At 41.5% G+C, this 27562-nt stretch overlaps 1 protein-coding gene across 2 annotated transcripts; it reads left to right on the top strand.

Annotated features, from left to right (window-relative positions):
• On the top strand, positions 1–25875 carry LOC121879852. Of its 2 annotated transcripts, none has more exons than XM_042386638.1 (8): positions 1–219; positions 1984–2087; positions 6804–6995; positions 8326–8495; positions 10338–10479; positions 16592–19220; positions 19667–19813; positions 20161–25875. In XM_042386638.1, exons 1-8 carry the CDS (start codon positions 39–41, stop codon positions 21771–21773), a joined length of 5178 nt encoding a protein of 1725 aa, XP_042242572.1. In that variant the 5' UTR covers positions 1–38; the 3' UTR covers positions 21774–25875. The 2 variants fall into 2 exon arrangements, with proteins under 2 accessions (XP_042242572.1, XP_042242571.1); XM_042386637.1 differs by having other exon boundaries at positions 10338–10503.
• Positions 25876–27562: the final 1687 nt, after the last annotated feature.

Genomic DNA, 27562 nt, shown 5'->3' with positions numbered 1-27562 from the left:
GTGCGGGCGTGGCGTGGGCGGGCGGGTGTGGAGGCAGAATGAGCCCCGAAGAGAGCCGCAAGGAGCGGGAGGCGCGGTCCGTGGCCCTGGAACGAGCGTACGTTCACGACGTGTACGACCAGATCTCGGCCCACTTTTCCAGCTCCCGCTACCGTGCCTGGCCCCGCGTCAGGCAGTTCCTCACTGACCTCGAGCCTGGCTCCTTCGTCGCCGACGTAGGTCAGTATACCCCCCCCCCTCACTATGCACTATCAGGGATTAAACCCAGTCAATACAGTACCTATAGCAGGTGACTCTCGCACCACTAACCAGCTGTGTTCCCTGTGTACCAGTTTAACAGTAGATTAAGCTAACCCAGTTAAGACACAATCTACGGGTCAGCCGCCTCGCTCTGTGTGTATTAAGATATCAAACCCTAAACGATAATTACCAGCAGTATTAGAGGGCGAGACTTTACTCTGAGACATTACTGTCCTTAATCCCACAATTACGTGTCGTGTATCAGCCGTCTCTCAGGTGCAACACATAACACCTGTAACTCATTCTGTTGCATGTTCAACGATCCAATTTACTACATTACTTATAAACTCACTTATACAGAAAAAATAATTTCTCTATTAGATTACTTAGAATTTGTGTAGAAAATTAATATTGAATTACATTAGTTCACCACAAACACTCATCCTCGGGTGTAGGTGTGTGGAGTCCAATTAAGTTACTCATTAGTACAGTAGCCATATACAGGTGTGTTGTGACGTACTGCAGGTAGTGTCTGATGGAAGGTGGATCTGTGACTAGTGTGGTGAAGTGGAGACTAAACAGATGGAGAAGTGGTGGAAGATGTGGATGCGTCAGGTGGAGTGAGAGGAGGGTGGGGTCAAGCATAGAGAGAGAGAGAGAGTGAGAGGAGAATGGAGAAGAACAGAGAGAGAGAGAGGAAGTGTCTGAGAGGCAAGCAGAGGCAGACAGACGCTAGAGGCAAGCAGAGGCAGACAGACGCTAAGATTCAGAAAATTGATTAGAAATGCATATCCGTGAAAATAACAGAGGCACAGGTGTAATGTACAGGTAAGATTAATCCCTTGTGGTGACGCTATCATAAACGCGGCGGTTCCTTGACCTAGATGTGGAGTGATGCATGTGTGTGTGTGTGTGTGTGTGTGTGTGTGTGTGTGTGTGTGTGTGTAGCCTCCTTAATAAGACGGAAAGCTGAGGTGGTGTGAACGTGTGGAGAGTGAGTGAGTGAGTGAGTGAAGTGTGTGTGCATGTGTGTTTGGAGAGTGGTGTGTGTGTGTTTGGAGTGTCGTGTATGGGGGTGATACCTGGAATGGTGTGTACAGGTGTATTTGGAGGAATGTGTGGAATGATATATGAAGAAGGAAACTTACCATGAATCCACCTTCTGAGTAGCGAAGATAACAAGCTCAAATGTCATTCTGATCAACAAAGTAAAAATAACATTGAACTACTAATCAAACTGTGGAGGTAAATAACTCAGGTAAACCCATACAAGATTAATTAGCCATTCACAAAACATAAACAACAGATGACTTTAAGTTTTTCACATAATTCAACATTGTTTTGGTAATTAGAATATAAACTCAATTTTAGTATTTTATTATTGATGTTTAACCTTTGATAATGTTTGTGGGAATGTGTTGATGTTGTTGTGTTGTAAGGATGTGTGTTGGTGAGTTAATGTGTTGTAGGAGAGTGTGTTGATGTTGTTGTGTTGTAAGAGTGTGTTGGTGAGTTAATGTGTTGTAAGAGAGTGTGTTGATGTTGTTGTGTTGTAAGGATGTGTGTTGGTGAGTTAATGTGTTGTAAGATTGTGTGTTGATGAGTTAATGTGTTGTAGGAGAGTGTGTTGATGAGTTAATGTGTTGTAGGAGAGTGTGTTGATGAGTTAATGTGTTGTAAGAGTGTGTGTTGATGAGTTAATGTGTTGTAAGAGTGTGTTTTGATGATGTTTATGGTCGACAGGTTGTGGTAACGGCAAATACCTGCACATCAATCAGCAGGTGATCAAGGTGGGCGTTGACCGATGCTTCAACCTCACCGGCGCCGCCAGGGAGCGAGACCATGAGGTAAGTACTAGGGAGAGGGAGAGGAGGGAGGGAGAGGGGTGGGAGGGACAAGGAGGGGGGAAGAGAGGGGCGGGAAGAATGGATAGAGGTAGGGACAAGGGGAAGAGAGGCAGAGAGGAAAGAGAAAGGGAGGATGACAGAGGAAAGGGAGGGGGAGAGGAAGGAGAAAGGGAAGGGCAGTAGTAGGGAGGGAGACGGTATGGTAGGGGCAGGAGGGAGGCAGAGAGTGAATATGAAACAGACAAACACACACACAGACTCCAAACCACTACTACAACAACAACAACTACAACAACTACAACAGCGTTCATAAACAACCACAATCTATGCTTTCAATCTGTTATAACCCACTGACTGTACACTGCCTCTGAGCCCCGACACACACACACACACACACATACACACACACAGCAGCAGCCTTGACGCGAGAGGTCATTTACCCCGAGTGAGGCCTTGTCTGCTCCACCCTTAAGCTTGGCTCTCCAGTAGCACGCTTCCTCTACCTGCCTCCCTACCTACACCTCCCTACCTACCTACCTACCTATCTACCTTCCTCTACCTACCTACCTACCTTCCTTCCTCAACCTTCCTACCTACCTGTCTACCTATTCCTTTCTTTGACTTGGGTGTTGACTCTCTCTCTCTCTCTCTCTCTCTCTCTCTCTCTCTCTCTCTCTCTCTCTCTCTCTCCTCTCTCTCTCTCTCTCTCTCTCTCTCTTTTCTTCATTTATCTGTCCCTATGTTTCTCTCTATTTCCTTCTCTCCATTTTATTATTTTATCTTTTTCTGCTTCTCCTTATTCTCCGCTGGTTCTTCTATTCCTCTCTTTATTGTATTTTCTTCTCCATTCCCTCATTTACACATCAGGCTCGACCATACATCAGAGACCAAACTCGACCAGACTGGACCAACACCAGAGAGACTAGACTCGACCAGATACCAGAGACCAAACTCGACCAACAGCCGAACCCAGGAGGACCCGAGGCATTGAAACTTTCCCAGCTTAATTCTCCTGCCAGGGGGGGGAGAGGTAGGAGGTAGGAGGGTGGTGAAGGTTGTGGGGAGAGCTACTAATTATCACGTTACCTGCATCTCTATAATTCAAGGAGTCCAGGGTTCGTATCCCAACTTCAGTAGGTGTTGTGTTTAAGTGGTTATTCAGGTGTTTTGTTTTGTTGAGTTTTTTTTTTTTGTGGTGAGGTGTTTGTCTTTGTCGGATCAATGGTGTTAATACATGTTCGAAAACCTGTCAAAGGAGAATGTTTATGGGGGTCACACACACACACACACACACACACACACACACACACACACTGTTTTCTTCTCACTCGTTTTTCCGGATTAAGGAATAATGGTTACGTGTACAGATTTATGGTCATACAAATCATCTCACAGCTTTTTTTTGTCCAGTAAAGCTTTCTGGTATTGTTTTCAAGCCAATAAATGAAAACAGTTTTTAGGGTGGGGGGGGGGGAGGGTAAACCAGCTAAGGCGTTGTTCATCCCTTAACCCACAGTGTTTTCCGGGTCAGTAGACAGGGTGGCTTGATAACAGATTCGTAAATAATTTGGAAGTAAAATAATGTAATAAAATATATAAACCAATTAAAAAAATAGATTAATAAACGTAAACTGTCCTAGGTTGCCATTGTAGATATATTGATAAGTAGTTAAAGATGTTATTGTTGATTTTGTCTTTTTATCTGATAACGTGTTGTAACCGATCACACGTAAGCGATGTTCTTTTGTTTCATCCTCCTCCTCCTCCTCCCTCCCCCGAGCTTAATGGCTCCTTCTAGCCTTCTTTAGCACTTCCTTCTCCTCCTCCTTCTTTCCTTCTCCTCCCCTTCTTCCTTCTCCTCCCCTTTTCCTTCTCCTCCCCCCTTCTTCCTTCTCCCCCTTCTTCCTTCTTCTCCCCTTTCTTCCTTCTCCTCCTTCTTCCTTCTCCTCCCCTTCTTCCCTTCTCCTCCCCTTCTTCCTTCTCCTCCCCTTCTTCCTTCTCCTCCCCTTTCTTCCTTCTCCTCCCCTTCTTCCTTTCCTCCGTTCTCGACCTTCCCTCGTCCTCGGCCTTCTCCCTCGTCCTCGACCTTCTCTCGTCCTCGACCTTCCTCCCCGTCCTCGACCTACTCCTGTTGTCGTCTCGACCTACTCCTCGTCTCGACTTAGTCTCGACCTTCTCCCCGTCCGCAGGCCTCTCCTCGGCCTCGTCCTCGGCCCTATATAATCCTCGACTTACTCCCCACTCCGTCCTCGACCTTCTCCCCTCCTCGTCCTCGATCTACTCGTCGTCCTCGACCTACTCCTCGTCCTCGACTTACTCCTCGTCCTCGACTTACTCCTCGTCCTCGAACTTATCGATCTACTCCTCGTCCTCGACCATCTCCTCGTCCTCGACTTACTCCTCGTTCTCGACCTTATCGATCTACTCCTCGTCCTTGACCTACACCTCGTCCTCGACCTACACCTCGTCCTCGACACCTCGTCCTCGACCTACACCTCGTCCTCGACCTACTCCTCTACTCTTGCATGTTTTTATTCTTTGATCTTTAAGTTGTTGTTTCTTCTTGCGATAGTGCCGTTGTAACAGTGCCTTTGTAACAGTGCCTTTGTAACAGTGCCTTTGTAACAGTGACGGCACAACCACCACTGTCATCTCTCCCTCAGCCTTCCATATCTCATCTCCTCCTCCTCCTCCTCCTCCTCCTGTGTTAACCCTTCACTTCTCAACCTAAGAAACAGGGATAAAATGCTCCTTCTCTCCCTTTGTCTATCGTTTTACCCCCGCTTCCTGCAGCCAGTTGGGGAAAAATACAGAGATATATGTCAAGATTTTCCCTGCCAGCTGGTGATGGATACAGGAAATGTGTTATGTTTTTCCCCTGCCAGTTGGGGAAAATATAGGGTTATGTGTCATGTTTTTCCCTGCCAGCTGGTGAGGAATATATGGATATGTGTCATTGATGTATCCCTGCCAGCTGGTGACGGATACAGTGATACAGGAAATGTGTCTTGTTTTATCCCTGCCAGTTCTATCATTTACAATATAATTTACACGACAGTTCTATCATTTACACGACAGTTCTATCATTTACACGACAGTTCTATCATTTACACGACAGTTCTATCATTTACACAATAGTTCTATCATTTACAATATAATTTACACGACAGTTCTATCATTTACACAACAGTTCTATAATTTACAATATAATTTACACGACAGTTCTATCATTTACACAATAGTTCTATCATTTACAATATAATTTACACGACAGTTCTATCATTTACACAACAGTTCTATAATTTACGACAGTTCTATCATTTACAACAGTTCCTATAATTTACAATATAATTTGCAACCAGTTCTATCATTTTTACACAACAGTTTCTATATTTTTCAATATAATTTACACGACAGTTCTATCATTTTACACAATAGTTCTATCATTTACAATATAATTTACACGACAGTTCTATCATTTACACAACAGTTCTATAATTTACAATATAATTTACACGACAGTTCTATCATTTACACAATAGTTCTATCATTTACAATATAATTTACACGACAGTTCTATCATTTACACAACAGTTCTATAATTTACAATATAATTTACACGACAGTTCTATCATTTACACAATAGTTCTATCATTTACAATATAATTTACACGACAGTTCTATCATTTTTCTAACAAATCACTGGAATAACACTTGGTATGCGAGTCAGACTAACATTTACACATCGGTAAACACTCGGGTAAGCTGTTGACCTTGACATCTGACCTCTGTCGACCTCGTAACACAACAGGTTTAGAAGTTGTCATGATCTATACGTGTATACCATTTAGGAATACTGTAGGGGTAGGTAGACTTTGTGATGTAGATACTGTAGCCTCTCTCTCTCTCTTCTCTCCTCTCCATCGTTCTCACCCTGCTTCCTCATCTCCAACCTCTACCTCCTCCTCCCTCCCTTCCTCCTTCCTGCTTCTCCCTCCAACTCTCCTTCTTCTCCTTCTTCCTCCTCTCCTCCTCTCCCTCCACTATCTCCCCAGTAATCTCGTAATACTTTCCCAATGGTAGGAAACACCTGTACCCCCTCCTCCCTCCCTCTCCCCCTCCCCACATTCCTCTATTTTCTCATTTTCCTTTTATTTTTATACATTGAGATTTATCTTTCTATTTATTCTCAACCTTTGTCTTACCCGACCTCTTATTTCTTGTTCTTCTTTACTGTTTTGTTCTTTTTCTTGATATTGTTGTTGTTGTTGTTGTTGTTATTGTTGTTGTTGTTGTTGTTGTTGTTGTTGTTGTTGTTGTTGTTGTTGTTGCTCCCCTACCTGGTTATTTTTCACGGTGATTCGTTCTGGGATTTTGTATTTTATGTTTTTGTTGTTTTTGTTCTGTTGAGTAAAACCTCTATTTAACGGACTATGTGGAAGGGAAAGTCCGTTATATAGAGGGTCCGTTAGATGTGAATACCCCCATCTAAGTCCGTTAAATGGAGGGTTTACATTGAGGGTCTGTTAGATGTAAACCCTCTATATAACGGATTATACATATACAAGTCCGGTATATGGAAGGTTTCACATCAAGGGTCCATTAGATCTAAACCCTCTATATAACGGTTTATACATATATAAGTCCGGTATATGGAGGGTTTCACTAATTATACCCAGCAGTTTCTACCACTAATGCCTACTGACGTTCTTACAGGTGATGGTGAGTGACAACTTAGCACTACCTTTCCGAGACGAATCCTTCGACGCCGCTCTCAGCATCGCCGTCATCCACCACTTCGCCACCACCGAGAGACGTGTGCGGGCCCTCAGGGAACTGGCCAGAATCCTCAAGATAGGAGGACGTCTCATGATCAGTGTTTGGGCTATGGAGCAACGACATAGGAAGGTATTGGAAGGATGTGTGGTTTGGGGGTCCTTTGGTTACCTTTGCTAGCCAGGAGGATGTGTGTGAGCTTGGGTACAGTGTAAGTGTGTGATGGAGGATGTCTGAACTTGGGTAGTGTGTGATGGAGGATGTCTGAGAACTTGGGTAGTGTGTGTTTGAGGATGTATGTGAACTTGGATAGCGTGTGATGGAGGATGTCTGAACTTGGGTAGCGTGTGATGGAGGATGTCTGAACTTGGGTAGTGTGTGATGGAGGATGTCTGAACTTGGGTAGCGTGTGATGGAGGATGTCTGAACTTGGACAGTGTGTGATGGAGGATGTCTGAACTTGGGTAGCGTGTGATGGAGGATGTCTGAACTCTGATAGCGTGTGATGACCTTTAATTATAATCACTCTAACTTAACACTGTGATTGTCAGGCTTGCGGGCGATGCAAGAGTAAATGATACAAGCTTTTTTTTTTACTCAACATTACATACAAAAGCAGAGAAATTACACCTTGATGTAATGTGTTTCAAGGCCAACTGTACCAAAAAAAAAATAATCTTGCACAGGTATAAATCAATATCAGAGTTTCAGATTCAATTGAAGTCTGTTTAGATTATTTGATTTACGTCTTAATAAATGTTATGAGGTATTTATGGTTTAACTATTCTTGGAAGGCTTTCGTATGTACCAGTCAGGGACCAAAGTTCACTCCCTGTGGTGAAACTGAGTCATGGGAATGAGTCTCCGAACTCATTTACCCCCTGACTGTTTCTAATCATTTTGGGGGGTCGATAACTGATTCATTTTGGACGGGAGTGAACTTTTAACTCCGATTGTGTACATGTCATCAGGTTTTTCATCTCGGGGAAAGTTTACTGGTAATGATTTTCGAAGCTTAAAGATTATCATGTCACAGCTTTCTATGTATACAGGAACAATGGGCCACTCAAACACTCTGTAATACTTGGACGTTTAGGAAACTCTCCATCCTCATAACAAAACCATAAACTTAACCTCAGATAATTTTTTAATCGTTCTTTTAACTTTAGAACACATATTTCATCCTAATAAGACAAAAATACTTTCTAGTTCAGTAAGAGTTTTATCTACTAAGGCATTGACTCCTCAGAGCAGTCTTACCCATAGTTTTTTTTTATGGACGCTGTGCTTGTTGTGTTTACATTCGAGTTCTTAAAAGCAGTTACTCGTGATCAGAATTGTTCCTGTTCATTCTGTAAAATCTAAACAGAAAATAAATATCAGAAGAGTGAACCTTAAACAGAATCTTCTATCAATTTATAATCATAGCAATTTAAGAATAACATTAATATATTTTTTTCAGTTCGAATCTCAGGACGTGCTTGTACCATGGCACCGGCCCGAGCAGTCCTCCAGTGATGACAAGGCCTCCAGCATCGAGCGTGACCTCAACTCCACCACCACGGATGATGATGACCTCCTACACTACCACGCACACAACCACAGCGATAGTGACTCCTGCCCCTCCAATAGGTGAGACGAAAGAACCTAATGTGAGTCTGGCTGACGTGTACCAGCAGTGAGAGACAGGTAGCTATCGCCTCTGTAGATACACCCAGAGTAGAACTGTGAACGGCACAGAATTTACATCCCCCAAATTGGTGACAGATGTGAAAGAATTCATATGACAAAAATCAATTGACAGTGTTTATAACTTACTGAGAGGAATCGTTATGGGAAAATAGAAGATTCGAGTCAGCTGATGGAAACACTGGCGTAATTATCGTCAAAACGTTTTAGGCATCATATTTGAAACGCTGGATTCCCTTATCGGGTTCCTCAGATACCGTTCATAAATGTAGGGCCTTCTTGGAGTTATTATTCTGACATGTAGTAAACCCAGTACATGAGCCTGTGATGGTGAAGTATTATTTAAAACTAAACCACATTAGTTTTTTCCTGGTATATACTGTACTGTGATGTATGGTCCACAATTAAGAGATAATCAGTAGGGGGAGGCTTAAATTCTTTCCCCAGTGCTGGTCTCTCGCCTCTCTTAAAGGACACATTTACACCAACAGCTGCATTTAGCTTCTGGATGACCTTAGCTGTGCATCACCCATCCCTCCCTTTACCTGCACTTAGCACCATAATGAACGCTTTTCTTCACTGACTGATGGATCTGTTAAGTGAATTTGTTTTCGTCGTTCTCCTTGCCACCTCGAGTGCTGATGCTGGGTGTCTGAACCAGGATGGCTGTGGTGGTGGAAGTGGTTATAGAAGTCTAGATTTTGTCATGGCGTTTGGTGACTGTGTTTTATTATTGTGAAGAACTGGCAGTAAATAAGGCGGCTTCGTGAATACTAAGAATACTAGATCACTTTACATTGTACCTGTTCTTGATATTATAAAAGGTAATTATGGTGATGATGATAAGAGTAATGATAATATACATATTTTGAGGTATGCTTAAGATTGTTCAATTTATGTTATTATTAATCTAGAAATGAAGTTAGCATGCTCGGGTTAATATACTATGTACTGTCACTCAAAAAACTATCTGTACTCGGGGTGATCGATGAATTTCAGAATGAACACTGTGACTCCTATTGTCTCAGTAGGGTTGTCAAAATCCTTCACCCGTTGTGTCATATTTTTTCAACACACTTTTGTAACGATAGTTTTTTGAGTGACTAAGCCATGGGTGTGTGTTTGCTTATTTACCATACAGGAGTGTTGGGTCATGCTGTCTCATACTCTGTACATTTACATTGTCCTGTTCATCAATACTCTCTTGCCCAGAAACTTCAACTCCTCACCCTGCCATTATCCAGACTCCCACTGTAAACATTAGCCAAATTAAATCTCAAATATCTGAATTCATTTACCTTATCATATGTTATCGTTCACATTGATAAAACACTTCCATCTTATGTCCTCATTGAGTTGATTTTGTCACACAGTTCTCCAGTGTTATTCTCATCTAACCTGTTTAAGTTATAGAAGGTCGTGTGTTTCTGCCTCCAGTGACTACCTGACTTAGCAACGTCCAGGTATGACACCACACCCACCCACTTAACCTTGTACAAGTCTGTGATCTTCTCCACCTCCACCTCTCTTGCCCTTCTATAGGTCGGACATTCATATGACTTTGGTATTTCTGGCAGCCACACATGTCTTGACTCAAGTATGATAGCCTCACACACTAACGTCCACACATTAGTCAAGTATGATAGCCTCTCACCTTTTGCCAGGTGGAAAAGATTCACACTCCCACTTGTTGGCCCTTTTACATGTATGGGATCGTCACGCACTAGCTCTCAGACACTGTACAAGAATAATAGCTTCACACACTAACTCTCAGACCTTCTACAGGTATGGGAGCCGTAGAAATGGCCGGCGACGCACGAGGTCCCGCGCCATAGACCCCGTGGGTGCGGCCTCCTCGTCGCAGAGTTCCTCTGACCTCAGTAGCCCCAACGAGTCCTGCTACAGCTTCGTGCGACGGGCCCTACAGGTAGCCTCCGACAATAGCCAGCAGGTTGATTGAGGCGGATAGAGCAGTGTTTGTTCCTCTGTGTTAATATCTACACTTCATTTTCCCCTTTTCTCTCCAGTAAAATTTTAAAGGTTGCGGCCATCTTTGATTTACGATCGGGATTTGAATTTTCCTGTAAACATAACTCAAGTCTTCCCATCCTCGCAGACGGGAGATGAAACCTGAGTCTCACGAGGTGGTGGCCCCAAGCTTTCCTAACACTTCCATCTTATCTCTCTCATTTGTGGGAATTTTAATAGTCTGAACATCTTGACGCTAGTTTTTATATTAACCAAAAAAATTATTAGAATTTTTTTTTTGTCTGTAAACTAGATGAGAAAACAAACTGCTGTAAGATCATTTCCTTCTGCACTGCATGTTTCAGGGATCTAGATGCAAGTGCACCTATTTTTTTCTACTAGATTATATTCACACATGCTTTGAGATACGGTCCATTCAAGGAGATAAAAAAAAATAGCCTTAGCGTTCTAGTATCGAGAAAATAGCGCGTAGGGTTGTTGCTGCTATTGGAACTTAAAACATAGAACCATACCTGTAGATACTGAATGTATTAATGAACGTACATATTGTCTTAGTCAACGTTGTGTATATATGAATAATGTTAGAAAAATCCCATAGTACTGAATGAATGTATTGTCTGGTTGGTAGTGATGTATAATGAACAAATTTATACATAAAAAACATAGATATTGCATGTATAGGGAAGGAAGGTATAGTGTATTGTGTAGTTTATGATAGTGGATAGTGATATTCTTAAGCATGGAAATATTATTACAGTGAACGTATAATGAAGACCTACCATCCTGCCTTCTGTATGTGATGATAATGCAATGTCAACAGTGGTTACAGTATTTGGCAGGATAGTATAGCAATGTCAACAGTGATTACAGTATTGGACAGGATAGTATAGCAATATTGTAGTGATTACGGTATATATCAACTTCCCAAATGGTGTTACCTGTATAGCACTATAGGTAGCCACTGCAGTATATCTTAAATGATATATTAACTAGTATATGGCTCAGCATTCTTATAAGTAATGAAAATTTAACACCCAGAGAAAAGATCTACCATTCTTACATCGTCCAAGTAGTATAAAGGTTTTCCAATAGCTGAACTTAATGAGATAGACTTAGTTTTTTGGTCTTGAGAAGTAAGAGTCGAGAATGGAATGACATGTTACATTATGTTAGCGTTCTGTCGACTCAAGGTTCAGACTCGTGAACCCGAAGCAGTAGACACGTGTATTATTTTCTCCATGGAAGCTTAAGGTTCATGAATCTGAATCTAGTGGTTCATGAAGATAGCAGGAGAGTCGAAAGGATTTTTTTTTAAGCGACTGTACAAGATGGTGAAAGTGTATAATTCTGTGTAGAGATAAAGCATTATTGATGGTGATAGTACACTAGAGGGCGTAGAGGCTTCAGAAATATACAGCTTAGAGACGTAACGAGATGGCGGTCTAAGTTGACATACAGTATTTCGGTTAAGTTGACAGGCGCATTGGGGCTCTGAGCTCTGAATTACACACAGGGATTACTCTTTATTTACCAGTATAACAAACGATATTTTTTTGCAGAGATATCCAAGGTTGATTCATTGAGTAGCATTAAATTAAAACTCGGGGTAACAAGGTAATATATTGTATTTGTTTTATCTAAAGGTTCAAAGCGAAAAGGAAATAATCTTTTAGTTAGAAGATATGATTACTTTTATTTTTTACTATACTACACAGGAAATATTCAAACAAATCCATTTTAATCCATAAAACTGCATTTCATTTATGTATTTAGGTATTTATATATAGAAGGATTTAATATATTTTAATAGCTTCAACTCTTTAAAGAAATCCTACGGCCAGGTGTTTGAGGTGCAGTAATTTGACACACACACACACACACACACACACACACACACACACACACACACACACACACACTGACGAAAATTGAAGATAAAAAAGTCTACCCTCGTATCTTTCAACAAATCAAAAGTGACAGTGACGAAAAATAATGTACACTTATGGAACAAAATTCTCTCAATATATTATGACAAGAAGGAACATCTACTGTTTATTTAGTCAGAAAAAATGATAGATAAAAATTGAAGGAAAGGTAAGATTTTTTTTTTGCATGGTAAGTCTTGTGATTGAGGCTACAGGTCTCTTGTAAAGGTGTGAAGGTATTTGGTAATTAACGTTGGATCACCTGAAGATTAGCGCCCCCTCAGGTTATTTTATCTTAGGTTTATCCGCTGAATTGCTAACTTAACCTAACTTAACTTATCCTAACTTACCTAATATATTCTATCCTAATCTAACACTTCCTAACTTCACCTAACACAACCTAACTTAATCTAAGCCCCTAAGATATCATTAGGCTGTACAATCATTGGGTTAAATAGATTGGAGGGGTTAATTCTTCAGGTGATCCCAAACGTCTACTCTAACATAACCAACAACATTTTGGTACTATTTCAAGTTCTCTCTAGTTACGCTAAAGGGTCGTACTGTACATGTTTTGGTCGTGTTTTAGTCGTGTTTTGGTCGTGTTTTGGTCGTGTTCTTTCTACCAGAGTGTGTGTGTGGGTTGACCTGTCTTCCACTCCTTGTTGATTCTGGACACGTCACCTCATCATAATTTCCGTTTTGTTAATCTGGATTACATGAAGATTACCCTCCCCAGGTTATTTAATTTTAAAGTTTAATCGACGTAATGTTAATCTAATCTAGCCTAATCTAACTTGATGCTAACCTAACTTAACCTAATGCTAACCAGACTTAACCTAATGCTCACCTAATTTAACCTACTCTAACCTAAACTAACCTAACGTAACCAATCTTAATCTAAGTTACCCTAATCTAACTTAACGTAACATTACTTAACGTTCCTTAACCTAATCTAACCCCCTCCCACCTTTTCCACATAGCATTAAGGAGGAATAACCTAGAGGGGGGGGGGGGAGGTGGAGCTAATCCTCATGTGATCCGATCTTGTTGCTGGGGGGGTAGCTTGGCCTAACCGAGTCTTTGATCTCTTCCTCTTTATTCTCTGGGGGATCGACTCCTCTTCCGGGGGGTTCGACTCTTCTACCATCTCCACTTTTTTTATTCAGAGATAACGTTGGCATGTGTGGATGTTTACCGATGTTCTGTGGCATTACGTTATTCGTGTATAGTATATCTCTGATTGTGTGTCTGTGTGGGGTCTTTTGTGTTGCTCTACGGAAGACTTTTGTATTGCCATTTTTTTGTGAGTTGAGAAGAATTAATGTATAGTCTAGGTTGAGTCTGAATAATGTTGTGTATAAATGTTTAATAATTGTTTTGGTGTTTAAAATTCACGTTATTTTGAGAGTTAGTTTTGTGCTGTACTGAATATTTCCTGTACACAGAAGGGGTCGTGAGAGGGGCTGGCAACTAGTAAGCCTCCCATAATCCCCAGCACCAAGCTTATCGTACAGTGTTGCGTTGTACTTTGCCTGCCATTAAGCAGTAATACGTCAATTTATGAAATATATTCGTCTTTATTACGATGGTTTAAGTTTTAGCCAAAATTAGGTCAATGATTGTTTATGTTGAATTACAGTAATTGCACGTCTGGCAGCAACGCGTGCCTGGCAACAGCTGATAAGGAGGTGGAGGTCCTCCCTGCCTCCCTCTCACTTGTGGGGATATGATACTGCCATTAAGGAAGCTGTTATTGTAGAGTTATCTCACTAATGTATGCTAACCTCAGCCTTGTGTTCAGGGTTAAGTTTAAGGGAACTTGATATCCTGCAACACTGGAGTAAGACTGGTGCGCAAATATTGTTCGACCAAGAGAAACTCCGTTATAGTACCTGTCACATTATCTCAGTCCTCCGTTACTCACAGAAAACCATTCTTCCTGCGCTGTAGAGAACTTCCGTGTTGGCTGGGAGTGGAGCCATTAAAGGAGCTCATGATGGCGGTGAGGGTAAAACTAGGGACATTTTAAGGGGGAAACAAACTTCCCTTTACAAAACAACGGGGAAATTATATCCAGTACATCAACCAAGACAGACGGACGGTCATTGGGCTGAGTAACGCAACTACATGGGAGAAAACTGAGCAAAATAAGAGGTACACCACATCACAGTACACCTCTATATGTCATTGTTGTATGCAGTACTGAGACATTACCAGGGCGTACGGTGTTGGTGAAGCCCCTGAGTTGAGCCCCCAACTCCAGGGGTAAGGCATCAAAACCTCCAGCCAAAGTCAAGAGATTTTGTCCACCAACTACAGTTTAAGACTTTATGGGTATATTTTCCTCACGTTACTCGGTGTTTGGGTAGTTTTATATCCTGATCATTCCGTGGTCATGTTTTACTATAGACGAGAGTTTACCGATCATCAGCCTTGACCTTCAGTACTGAGACAACTTCCTGTTTCCTGCAACATCGCAGGAACTAGAGACATTTGTACACTCCTGAATGATACTCCTAACCGACTCAACAGAAGTTCATATCACTTATATTTAACACCATATATCTTTCAGGCTTCTTTTTCAATCGTTATGGCAGCAATAAGCCATTAAGATAATTATTGAGACAGTTAGTGTATTATAATTTACTGTTGTTCATTATAATTACCCCCGAAATCATCAGGACACCGTAAAGTGATGCCTGTCCTCCTGCTTTAATAATTTACTGAAACACTTAATATATACTAAATCTCACCTGTATATAGTTCAAATTAATTTATATGTTTCAATAAGAGATCTCAAAGAACAAGGCGGCGTGGAATAGATTGGAAATGTGTTAGGAATTTATATTACGATGTATTTTGCTTTCAGGGTATGTAAGATTTTTTTTCACGTCAATTTATACACTTCCTTCGCCCTCTCCTTTCCCTCTCCTCCCCCTCTCCTCCTTTCCCCCTTCCCTCTCCTCCCCCTCTCCTCCTTTCCCCCTTCCCTCTCCTCCCCTTCTCCTCCCCCTCCCCTCCTGCCCCACGAAAAAAAAAATAATAAAATCGTCTTGGTTAATTTTTTGTGGACTAGTTACCCTAAAAATATCGTTATCTCCTGAAGCGGCTGTCATGTACTGTGTGAGTTTTCAGCCGCTTAAGGCGAGACAGGGGACAGAAGGAACAGCCGAGACGGGGAACAGGAAGAACTACAGATTGACAGATAATAATAATAGACGGAGCCTGTCACTTCTCTTAGTTTAGTCTTATGTTTGTGTGTGAGTAATGTGACTTTTAACGGACTTTCATCTGTATATAGTTCGTTAGATGGAGGTTTCATATTTAACGGGTCCTCGATATAACGAACTTCCATCTATATAATCTATTTGATGGGTGTTTCACATTTAACGGACCCTCGATATAACTGATTTTCTTTTCCATTTAACGGATTTCCTCCTCCATATAACGGACTTCCTCCTCCATATAGCGGATTTTCCCCCTCCATATGGTCCGTTAAATAGAAGCTTCACTGTATCTCTCTTTATAACTGATTGCATGAGACTTTTGATCACCTTAGGGCTTCTAGTTGCCTCTAGTAGTCCCTGTAAGTCAAGCCTCAGTGTACTGTACTCCCACTGCCTCCCTGCTACGTCAGCCCCTCCTTCAGATGTCATGTACACTACTTACTACCTCGTCGGTGTTGAACCATCTGAAGGTCTTGCAAGGTCTTTTATAATGTATTTCATTTTTTTTTTAGTTTTTTTACATAGTTGAAGCAGTAACTTGTGTGCTTTTTCCTGAGTAGATTGTTGTTGAAGAGCTTTGTTAATTCTGTGGATGTCTTAATAGCATGTTTGGTTTATCACTGTTTTTTGTTGTTCTCTCTCTCTCTCCCTCCTCAGCATCTCACCCTCACCATTTCTGCTTCAATGCTAGCATGTCTACTTTTACCATTTTTACTATTTGTGATGTTCTTACTCTTTGATAATGTTATAAATGAAATATAGAAAAAGAGTTGAGTATATATTGTCCATCTTGAGATATATTTGCAAGTTAATCATGAGATAATAAGATACTGAGATACTCTGAAGTTAATGATAATCGATTCCTTTCTTGTTTATATCTGTGGTTATTTGGCAGAAGCTGACCAGCAGTCGTCGCGGGTCGTCTGCGTCAGGCAGGTCTTGGTTCATGCATGGTGGAAGCCTCACGGCATTTAGATCTGACAGCCACTCCCTTAGCATGGAGGTTGGAGGAGCCTCAGAGCCTCGGCCCTCCTTCAGCGAGGGCCAACGCCATTCAGTCAGCAACGATGGTTCCCTGGACTCGCAGGAGAACCTGGACGATGTGCCTATTGAGCTGCGACATCTGGAGCCTGATGATCCGGCGCTCCTCGACATTCCTCTCTCCCCCGCACCTCCCCTGCACACCACCTCCGCCTCTGTCGCTGGGGACCATGACAGTAAGGCCAAGTCTAAGAGCCTGACGGACCTAGTGCAAGCGTCGCCGCGATCACCGGGGAATCCCCTAGGACCTCCGGGGACATTCTTGGCAAGGAAAAAATCCATCAGTCGGGAAGCACTGGACACCAAGAGAATTAGTGAAGTGCCGAGCAGTGTGTTGCGCTCAAAATCTAGCTCCTCTTGTCTCTCTCTCTCTAGTCATGAAATCTCGATTGAAAGTTCAAAAGTAGTGCCGGTGGTGAAGGGGTCTGGTGAACAGCGGGGTGATAGTGAGGACATAAAGAAAGACACTGTGGTGGAGGAGCAGTGTGGTGAGGAGGGGGGCAGTCCACAGGTGAGTAGGAAAAGACCTATCCTTAAAAAACAAAAAGCCTCTATTAATGAAAGTGACGTAAGTGATGTAGAAACACCTATAGTTATAGAAATAAGTAAAGCTCCAAAAGCCTCGGAAAGTGTCGCTGTGCCTGTTGCAACGGATGATAAGGACCATTTAAGTATCCCAAAAGGACTAGGTATCATAAAACAAAGTTCACTCAATGATGAATTTATATGTATAGATAGATTTTTAGAGAAAGAAAAACTAAAACAGAGTATTCAGAAACAAAGTTCACTCAACGAAGACTTGATATATGGGAATAAAGAGGAGAAGCAAGAGACACTGAGAGAGTCATTATTTACGGTTCAGTTTAAAAGACTTCAGAATATACGTGAAAGCTTTCAGAGACTACGAACTGCAAGTCTTGATCGGTTTGAGAGAGAAAAGTCTGATTCCTCCCTAAAGAAAGGTATTGTTAAGCTCTTACAGTCCTGGAAGAGTGAGATCCTGGTAACTAAGGAGTCCAGACCGACCTCTGGTGAGGAGTCTGACCAGGAGGATGACCTCCACCAGGAGTCTGGGGACGTGGACCATCAGTTAGACGAGAAACACAACGAGACCAGACCTAGAGCTCAAAGTATAAACCAGTTGGGGAGGTCCAGTGATGGCAACGATACTCTGGCTGATAAGGCAAGGACGTGTGTGATGGAGAAAAAGTTCTTAGGCAGAGAACCGAGTGATAGAAAATCTTCCCGCGAGGAAAGTTCCGACAGTTCGAAAGAAAACAGTTTTCAGAGCGACACTAGTCTTGACTCTGAAGACAGCTGTGTGTCTGTGATATTTGTTCCCAAGCCAGGTCAGGCTGGTATTAATGGTACTGACAAGGAACGGAACCGATCTGTTTCCTCAGAGTCTTCAGAAGGCTCTGATAAACAACATTCCCCAAAGTCACCCAAGTCGCCTAAATCACCTAAATCTCCAGGTCCCGGTGGCCGATACTTTGCTCCATCGCGCTACTTGGGAGCTAAAGGAGGGGTTAAGACAGGGCCGAAGATGGGCACCCAAGTTCTGGGAGGGCCGTCGAGACCTGACCAACAACAGCGTATCAGTCCTCCTTCAGATGCCCCGCAGGATATTCCAGTCTCAGTCCCTAGTCCTTTACCAATTCCTGAAATAACAAAAAGTGAGTCTACCATTAGTCGTGAAGTGCCAACTATCCGTACGGTAGCCACAACAACGCCGAGACCCCTAACTGGGCGCGGTGGAAGCCTCGGGCGTGTTATAAGCCATAGTGGGACAACACCTCCTGGCACACCACCACCAACCATGTCTTCACCCGGAGGTTCCTATTTCTCTCATATAACGGTTCCCAAAGCTGTGCCTACGGAATCACCGCCTCTGGTTAGGAAATCTACCAGTGAGGTGCCCCCTGATCCAAAGAAATCCCCAACTTCCACTAAGCCAACTACCTCTGTAAAGGCTCCTACCTCGACACAACCCTCCCAGCAAACCTCTTCACAGCTGAGTAAATACATACCTAAATACGAACCACAAGTAGTGAAGCGAGATACCAGCTTCACCCAACAGCTCTCGTCACTTCTTCTGGGTGAAAACGTGGAAATAATTCGAAAGACTGGAAGCAGTGGCAGCCGGAATGTGCAAATTGTACGCAAGACTGTGCCTCGTTTCTTGACCTTTGATGTCTTTAACCCTGAGACTGACGACCTAGACAGTGACTCCTCAGCCAGCTCCTCCCCCAACTCAGGGAGCTCTGTGATTGAACGTGGCTGGCCCACTGAGAGAGACATCGAAGAACTAGACCGTGAGATTAAACGTCGAGAAGAGGAAGAACGTCGTCGTCCTGTGCCTTCCTCAGGGGCGGCTGCTACCGAAAGGGTCATACCGCCAGCTCCTGAGATGCCCAAATTATCCTTAGTCGAAGACGTTCACCGTATGGACACAATAAGTGAAGATGCCGGCGAACATTCAGGTAAGATTTCACTCACGATAGATGCTTAGTGTACTAACCTGATAAACCTTTTAGTATTACACAGGCTGTAGACCTCACCTAAAGTTAGAAGCTATAGGCTGAGTCTATTGAGTACCCAAGTAACTAAACATCTTAACCCATCTTAGTGTTGAACGTCTAACAGTAGTCCTTTAGACATTTAATGAAGTATTGTAGGTGTTGTTATGGTCGAGGCGGAAGTGAGCATAATTGTGGTAAATTATAGTGACTCATATTTTATTTTATTACATTAATTCAGAAACTTTAGTGCAAGTTTAGATGCAAGTTACAGTGCAGGTACAGAGATTACAGTACCATCACAATACACCTCACAAGCACAGATAATAAATTACAATAAACACTGGAATTTTTGTTTGATTGGATTTTTGTATAATATGTACAAATTACACAAAACTCCATCTCGACAGGAACTGAGTTAAACGGAGCAAAAACAGACAAGAAGAGGGGGTGTAGAGTACCACCCTCGCCTCTAGTGGTTAAGTCCCAGCCGCTCCCTAAGACGCCCTCCAGGTCCACCTCCCTCACTAGATCATATATCGAGCCGGCATCCATAGGTAACTCTTGCCATAGTACCTTATTCCATCTAGATCCTTTACTTCTTCTTTTGCTAAATACCTAATGTAGTTTTATTATAGAATATTGTCATGTAATATCCTTAAAACAACCTAATACAGGTATCACAGTACAGTATATCCTTAGGTAGACCTTCTATGATGTTATACTATTGTCTGATTATTATATAGTGATCCAACACTTAATGAAATTGTTTCTTTGACATAAAATAAAAATATTATATAACGATAGACTAAAATTATCTTGGCTTAAAATTAATAATTATTCCAGTCAGTGCCATGGAGTAAAAAGTATTTAGCAGAGTAAATTAACTTCACTACCTCCACAGGAATCGCAAGAAGAGAGCTGGAGTCCATGAGACAGCGGTCAGCCAGCGTGGCCGGCACAGGTGCTGTTAACGTGGACAAGAAGCTGGAGGATGGATCAAAAGTGTCCACTTCATCGCCGTCCTTAATGGCAATAACCAGCAGTAGTACGTCGTCGCTTGATTCTGCCATAGAACCAGTCCTGAAGAGAAGCCCCAAAGCCAGACGTAAACTCACCATAGGTCACCTAGATCAGCCATTGCCTTTACAACACACAGTAGAACATAAGCCAGAGACAAAGAAGCCCTCCAGAAGTCCCGACTCATTCTTAGAGAGACAGAGTTTCAGAAGTCGGGTCCCTGAACGCCACCAACAAAGCAAGGCTCTCTCACCCCTGGGGCCAGACACCGTCGGGAGAAGCGAGATGAAGCCATGGGCCGAGGTAGCCATCAAGCCTATAACCGAAACAGTGAATCTTCCACCACACACTGCCTGGAGAGGAAAATTTTCCCCAGAAAGTATTTTGAAGGGAATCTCAGAATTTGATAAATCCTCAGGACAGAAGAAGAGCCAGGAGGCAAAGAAGGGTGCGTTGGAGTTGCCCTTTAGTTCTCCTTGTAAGTCTTCCCTCTCCCCCAGCAGTAGTGTGTCCTCAACGTCTTCTTCAATACCCCGAGATTTGGGAAAGGAGGATCCAATGTCAAGGAGTCCTCTTCTTAGTTCCCCAACGCTGTCGACCAGCAGCGGTGAGTCTCGATCTGGCTCACATGCAGCCATGTCCTTCTTTCGAGAAAATCCATTTTCGTTTGATATGTTCAGAATGAATCGCAGCGAAAGCAGTTTACCATTGTTGAGTCCAGAAGAATCACAACCTAACCATGGCACTTTTAAAGAACCAGCAAAACCAGTTGTACTCAAAGAACCTAAACGAAATAGCAGAGTTAGATTAGATATAGATGAGATAACAAAGGAAGCCAAGCAACGCAGCGCTCCCATATCAAGTAAGAGTCCCACCAAAGAGAGTGACAACAAGGACGACGGACCCATTAAACCAAGAAAACCCCATGGTAGTTCCTTAAAGGTTAGGATAGAGGATAACAAGCAAAAGGATAGTGGGACTGGTAAAAAAAGCACGTGTCGCTTATGTGCACGAGAAAATGACAAGCGACAGAAGAAAAAGAAGCAGGAGCAGCTGGCTAGTGTACTCGGGTCTAAGGAACAGCAGTTAGGCATCTCCACTAAAAAACGATCTACGTCTCAGGGAAAGGCAGATGGCTGTCGAAGAGGGGAACTTAAATCACAGGGTTCTCTTGACTCGGCGAGAGAAAAAGAGTCTGCAGCGTCAAAGTCCTCGCCACCTTTGGTTCGCAGCGGCTCCTTGGACTTGGAGAAGGCAGAACGAAATCAGAAGGAGGGTGGTTTGAGTCGTGACGCATCTTTGTCCACATCACAGGACTCCCTTCAGAGCGACATGGGCGGGGCACCAACACTACACCGCTATTACCATGTGTTCCGTGAGGGAGAACTGGACCAACTCATTGAAAAATACGTGCACAACCTCCACATTATCTCCTCGTACTACGACCACGCTAACTGGTGCGTTATTGCGGAAAAAGTACAGGTGTGGACTATATGAAGGAAGACTGTGTCCAGGTATTATGTTAAATCAACAGAAGGTGAAATTCGTCTTCGCTGATAAGTGGGCTTTGTGTTGACAGGACATGAAGCAAACTTATAGCCAAAACTTTTATTAGACTAAGGGAGGGTAAGTGTTGCACATTAACTGTCTATCAGGAAGTGTATCACGGTGATAAGAAAAGCCTTTGTGTTGAAGTAACAAAGGTCGTGTTCTTTTTTCTAACATAAGTTCCATGGCTGGTATCTCTCCTCACATAAAGTGGTGTTGTCATCTGGGTTTGGCTACACAGGAAATGGACACACCTAGTCCTCTACTCACATGAACCAAGTTTTTTGTCTGATTTGATTATAAATGGTACACACACACATATCCACAGATTCTATTGTTCATCGGTGTGTTATTCAATGTTTACGGCGGATTGTCACTTATCTGAATTTGTCCTGGAACAATGAATAAATATTTATGGTGGATTAACAAACATATCTTATAACAGTAAAATCAAGAATGAATATATTTATAGATATATATATTTATCAAATTGGTCGTTTTGTAGAAGGAAGTGACGATATCCAGTGACCCCCCTCCCCAAGTTCGAGTTGTTGATGCTGTCTCCTGTCCAGTGTAGACAAGGTGCTACCGTGTGGTCATCTCGTGAGCTGAAGCGGGTTGGCTACTTCAGGCTTACACTAAACTCTTAGCAACAGTTCAGACTCATCCATTATAAAACAGAATAATTATGTGCATGAGAGAACATTCATAGTCTCCATAAAGGCTTACTGGTGATAAGAGTCTGAGTGAATGTTTTTGTTAAGAGTATGGAAGTCTTTCTGTATGTGTGTGACTGTGTGACTGTCTGTGAGGGTACTTGTGTGTATGTATGACTTTTATGTACATCTTGGCATGTTGGGTCAATAGAGATGGATTTCTCGCTGACTTGGGAAAAAAAAAATTGAATTGGTATTATTTTCGTTTGTCCAAGAATTTATTAAATTATTACTGTAATTTGTCTCTTTTTTAACTGTACGTAAAAAAAGGATGTTGAATTCTGCATTCGTTCATGTATTAATGGACACCAAAAAAAAAAATGATGATATTTGACATTGAGAGGTTGGTAATTGTCATGTCTCTCTTTTCGTCTTATTTTAAAGCTTTTGGTGTGTGAGGGAAATATAGTGTGGTAAGTAATAAGGTCTCCAGTTAGACTTAAGACAGACTCTCCTGCCTGGTACTGTAGGTTCCGAACATTTTATATATTATCTGTATTGTTCACAACATTCTCGCCAAAAACAGAGTGTTGGAGGGTGCAATGAAATGAGGGGAACACAGTAAGCAAGTTAAAACTCCTATTACTTTCTAGTTTCTCCAGTAATTTAACAGAATGGATTTGCAGTTTAAAAATAACTATGTTCTCCATGGAATTGATTTGAAATAGTAAATGAAATAGAATTTTTTTTATTTTTTTTCAACTTTGAGGTACTTTTGGTCTCATTTGATGCTTATATTTTTCCTTGGACAGTAGATTCTTACTTCAAATTTCTGTCATAAGATCAAAGCTCACACCCACTGCCTCCTTGCGGGTTAAGAACCACATTATGGCTGTTGCAGGAATATTGAATCAATCTTCTAAAAAAAAAAAACTATTGGCTGTCTTTTGTCTTCAGTCAACTCAGTTAAATAAACATTTCTTTCTCTCCAAACTTCTAACTAAACAAGCAGATGATTGCCAAATAATGTTGCCAAAGAGATTATTTCTTATTTGAAATATATATATTTTTTCCCCATAAAAGCCCTAAGAAAAGTATGTAATGTACACTTTAAATCGGTGAACACAATGTGAATGCTTACTTTAATATGTGTAAGGACTTCTGTTGGGATGTACTCTACCACAAACTCGTGAAGATGATGTAACGCCTCACTATTTGTCATGGTTTGTGGTAAGATGTTTTATATGAAGATAGGATTTTTACGGTCATGTTTTGCATGAATGTTTGTTTAATAAATTTATGACAAGTCTCAAGTATGTTGATTCTTGGTACGGGTCTTGTGAGGTTTTGTACTGTGAGGGCGAGAGTCGAGCCTAGAGGTATCTTAGCATCTACAACAGAGCTCATGTAGTCCGTCATACTGTAGATCAGGAAAACAACATGTAGAATGGTGATACATCGATTGATTTTACAGTATTTAAAAAAAAATTCTTCCACCGAGAATATTTGATAAATATATAACCATAGTGCTTCAGGGTACATTTGAGATTGATTAAAGTAATTTTGAAATTTAAAAAAAAAAAACTGACATTTATATATCAACAGCAAAATGACATTACAGAGTTTATTGATGCCACCAGTACTAAACATAGAGACGCTACATGGCTCAGTGTGATGGCTCTGACCGGGTCGTGAGATAAAACATTGCCATTTACTGCTGGTGATATTTAAAAGTCAGATCCTTGCATTTTAACCTGACACGGTAAACACTTGCTATCATAGAGCAAATATTTATAACTTAGAAGGATGTCACAATGATCACGGGTTACGTTAGGTTTATATGACATAATTATCAGTGATGTTTTATGTTTTAAGGTCTATTATGGTTAATGTTAACTACAGGGTCCGTCACTCAAACATAATATCCTAGGTCATAATTGATGTCACAAGGTTATATTGCTGATTAAATTCATAAGAGTGATGTCACATGGTCCATTACGCACGGCTGATGTCACAAGGTTACAGATGGTGTTTGTGTCAGGTTCGATGTTGTATTTTTTTAGGGTTAAAGGGGAAAGGGATAGTCTATAAGCACGTCATGATCTCTATAGTTAAGTGAACAAGTGTGGTTATCGTGTTGTGTGTACTGTGAGCTGTAGGGCATCTCCACCTGTGTCTTGTGTGGGGGGGGGGTTAAGGGTAAGGGAGGGTAATGTGTAAAGGGGAGATGGTCTATAGGGATTGAGGAGTGACGTTTAAGGGGTGTTTGGGGAAGGGGGAGGTAGTACTAATCGTCACAAGGAGTGTTTTTGAAGGGGTTAGGGGGTGATTCACAGGTGGGGGTGACAGGATGGTTTACATTAATAGTTAAAGGTATAAACGTATAATGTAGTGAGGTATGATAGGGAAGAGATAAGGGAAATGAAAGATTCAGTAAGAAGAGTGAGGAACGATGGGTTAGTTCCACAATGATAGATACGTAATAATTCAAACTGTGAAAGACCTTTACTTAACCTGTCAATTATTTATTTATTATTATTTTTTCCATCTGGACGCGATATATCACCATAGATACATGTTACTTAGTGAGATTCACACGGGTGGGGGAGCCCGACTCTCACGTCCAGTCTCCCCACGAACGATCCACAGACTACACCACACCACTACTTCCTTCATTACTTTATCATAATTCAAGTTTACGGTTCTCGTAATAATAATCTTTTAGATCACTTCTATCTAATAACTTCTCCGATTTATACTAAATTGTGGAATGAGTTTTCTTTTCATGTAAATTCATAGTTTCAAGCGAATTCTATGACACACTGGCTAAATAAAAGCGCGACCAATCCGAGGATGTTTTAAAGTCGTTCACGTGATGTAACCATTTTATACTATGTGCTTTTGTTCAAGTAATGGTCATGGAATTCGCTTTGACCTCTTACTCTCCTACCTGATATCTAGACCTACCTTATCTTTATATAAACTCATTCTCTGTAATACATAGATAACTATCATCATGACAAGAAGGTAATAATGTTTCCAGCAAAACTCTGTATATTAGAAGTACGAGCCCCACACCAGTGACTACCTTAGAGGTGGTAATTAATGTGTCTTGGATATCACATACACATTACCCCAGTATGTAAATATTAACCTTGCTGTTGATCCCACCAGCGCACTCTTCTGCCATTCTCAGACGGTCGCGCCCAGAAGCTCACACCCACCTTCTGCTGTAAGGAAGATACTCCTGTATATTAGTAATGGAAGACCATCCTGATAGTGGATGTGGGATGAACCTCTGGCGCGACGCACGGGACTGTAACACGAGACGCCCCGCGATAATGGCGGCGTCTCTTTGTTAATTGTACAAACTGTAATATAAATTATGAATTATTTATGGTATCTTTCATTTTCCTGTACCGAAGCTCTAATTTTTATCAATATGATCTCGACAAAATATGTACGAGTACTTATTACTCATGAATCTGTCATAAGCTGAAAAATCAATATTTCATATTAAGACTAATCTGTGTTCCAGTATTGTGAGAAGCTCTTAAAGCCAACAAGGCTTTGGGAATAAAAATATTTGTAAACAATTTCAAAATTGCTTTCACATTTAGTTAGTCTAAAGTTTATGCCTTCCCGTTAATTTTATATTTTACGCATTAAAAATTAATGCAAAGTGGACGATAGTTCGTTTCGATGGTTGTTATCAATAGGTCAGCCGCCAGTTGACTCTTGACTCTGGTGGTGTAAGGTGCGCTCGGGGACGTAACTTCTAGACGTCAACACCTTTAAATTAGTGCATGGAGCCTCCTCGCCTTCCATCAACATGGACTGGGACAACTCTGGAATTGCGAACCTTCTAGTGGTATGGCTGGGTGAGTAATGGTGTTCGTAAAGCATTTTGAAATTTGTATAGCAATTTAAAAGACTTGATAAACACTTTGGAAGAGCCAAGACATACAAGTTGATTCATAGTTAATATGTAGTGGGTTTTTTTAATTAATTTTCGTACCAGAATTAATAATTGTTACTTGTTAGATGCGCAAATTTGATAAAGATAAAAGTATTGGAAATTAGCTCCAACATAAATCATAAATGGGTAAATAGTGCCGAAGTAAGGAAGTGCATCAGAGTTACCCAAAACTGAGAGAAGTTTTCTGTGAGAGGAACAAAACACTGAAGGGGAAACTCTGTCATTTTTTTCGGGTGGCCGGGGATGATTAGTGGACTGTGGCTCCTGAATCTCCCTAGTCGTACTTAATTATGATTTATCCTGGAGCAAATGACAATTAATAAAATGAAAGCAAGACTTGTTGTACCGTAGCTTGATGTTTTAGTAAGGAAGGTGGGCGGTAGAGGCAACAGACGCTTTGGTATCAAATAATTTCTCGCGGGTTAACAACACGGGTGATCATATTCTGTGTTGGTGGTGAGACGTGACTGGCTGGTGGGTGGGGCGGCTCTGTTGGGAAACTTAATTGCACAAAATGGATGATAATGACGATGAGGAGTAACTAACACATACAACACACAATCTTTTTTTTTTTTATTAACCCAAACTACGTATTGTATTTTGGTCTTTACCCGCACTTTAATCTGTTACCGTGAATCTCCAGGGATGAATTGCATGAAGAGTAATATTTTGTTGTATTTTTATTGAATTGCCAAATGTTTTGATACACCACGGTGCTCCAGTGTCCTTTGTTGGTGGTCTTAATGGCGTTGCAACAGCTCCATTAACGTTGAAATTAGTCAACCCATAACTTAATGGTGCGTTTTTAGGGTTGTCTGGTGTTGTCTTTACACAATTATGTTGTATAACTGGATGGGTTAGGTGAGAAGGGTCAAAATAGACGCTTTACGGTTATAACCTTGATTTTCAGACATGCGCTTCATACCACCGGAATTGTGTTTAAATCGACACCAGGAAAGCAGTTTTCATGGGCTGCAGCTGTTCGTAAATTCCTAAGGTTATAATAAATGTTTATACATGTACAAAAGTTTTTCTTGGCACTGCAGCGTCTGGCGAAATATAAATCAAATCATTATAATTGCTAGGCTTGCTCGCGTCCGGGA

This window comes from Homarus americanus, unplaced genomic scaffold (assembly GCF_018991925.1).
Source record: "Homarus americanus isolate GMGI-L3 unplaced genomic scaffold, GMGI_Hamer_2.0 scaffold15139, whole genome shotgun sequence".
In the NCBI taxonomy this organism is placed as follows: Eukaryota; Metazoa; Arthropoda; class Malacostraca; order Decapoda; family Nephropidae; genus Homarus; species Homarus americanus.
This window is presented reverse-complemented; position numbering and strand designations above follow the sequence as displayed.

What these genes read in the sequence shown, in the direction of transcription:
- LOC121879852 (XM_042386637.1), top strand. Translation starts at nt 39, where the DNA reads ATGAGCCCCGAAGAGAGCCGCAAGGAGCGGGAGGCGCGGTCCGTGGCC. An exon ending in TGGAGCAACGACATAGGAAG is followed by an intron (nt 6,996 to 8,325) that starts GTATTGGAAGGA and finishes TATTTTTTTCAG; the next exon opens with TTCGAATCTCAGGACGTGCT. An exon ending in GACTCCTGCCCCTCCAATAG is followed by an intron (nt 8,496 to 10,337) that starts GTGAGACGAAAG and finishes GACCTTCTACAG; the next exon opens with GTATGGGAGCCGTAGAAATG.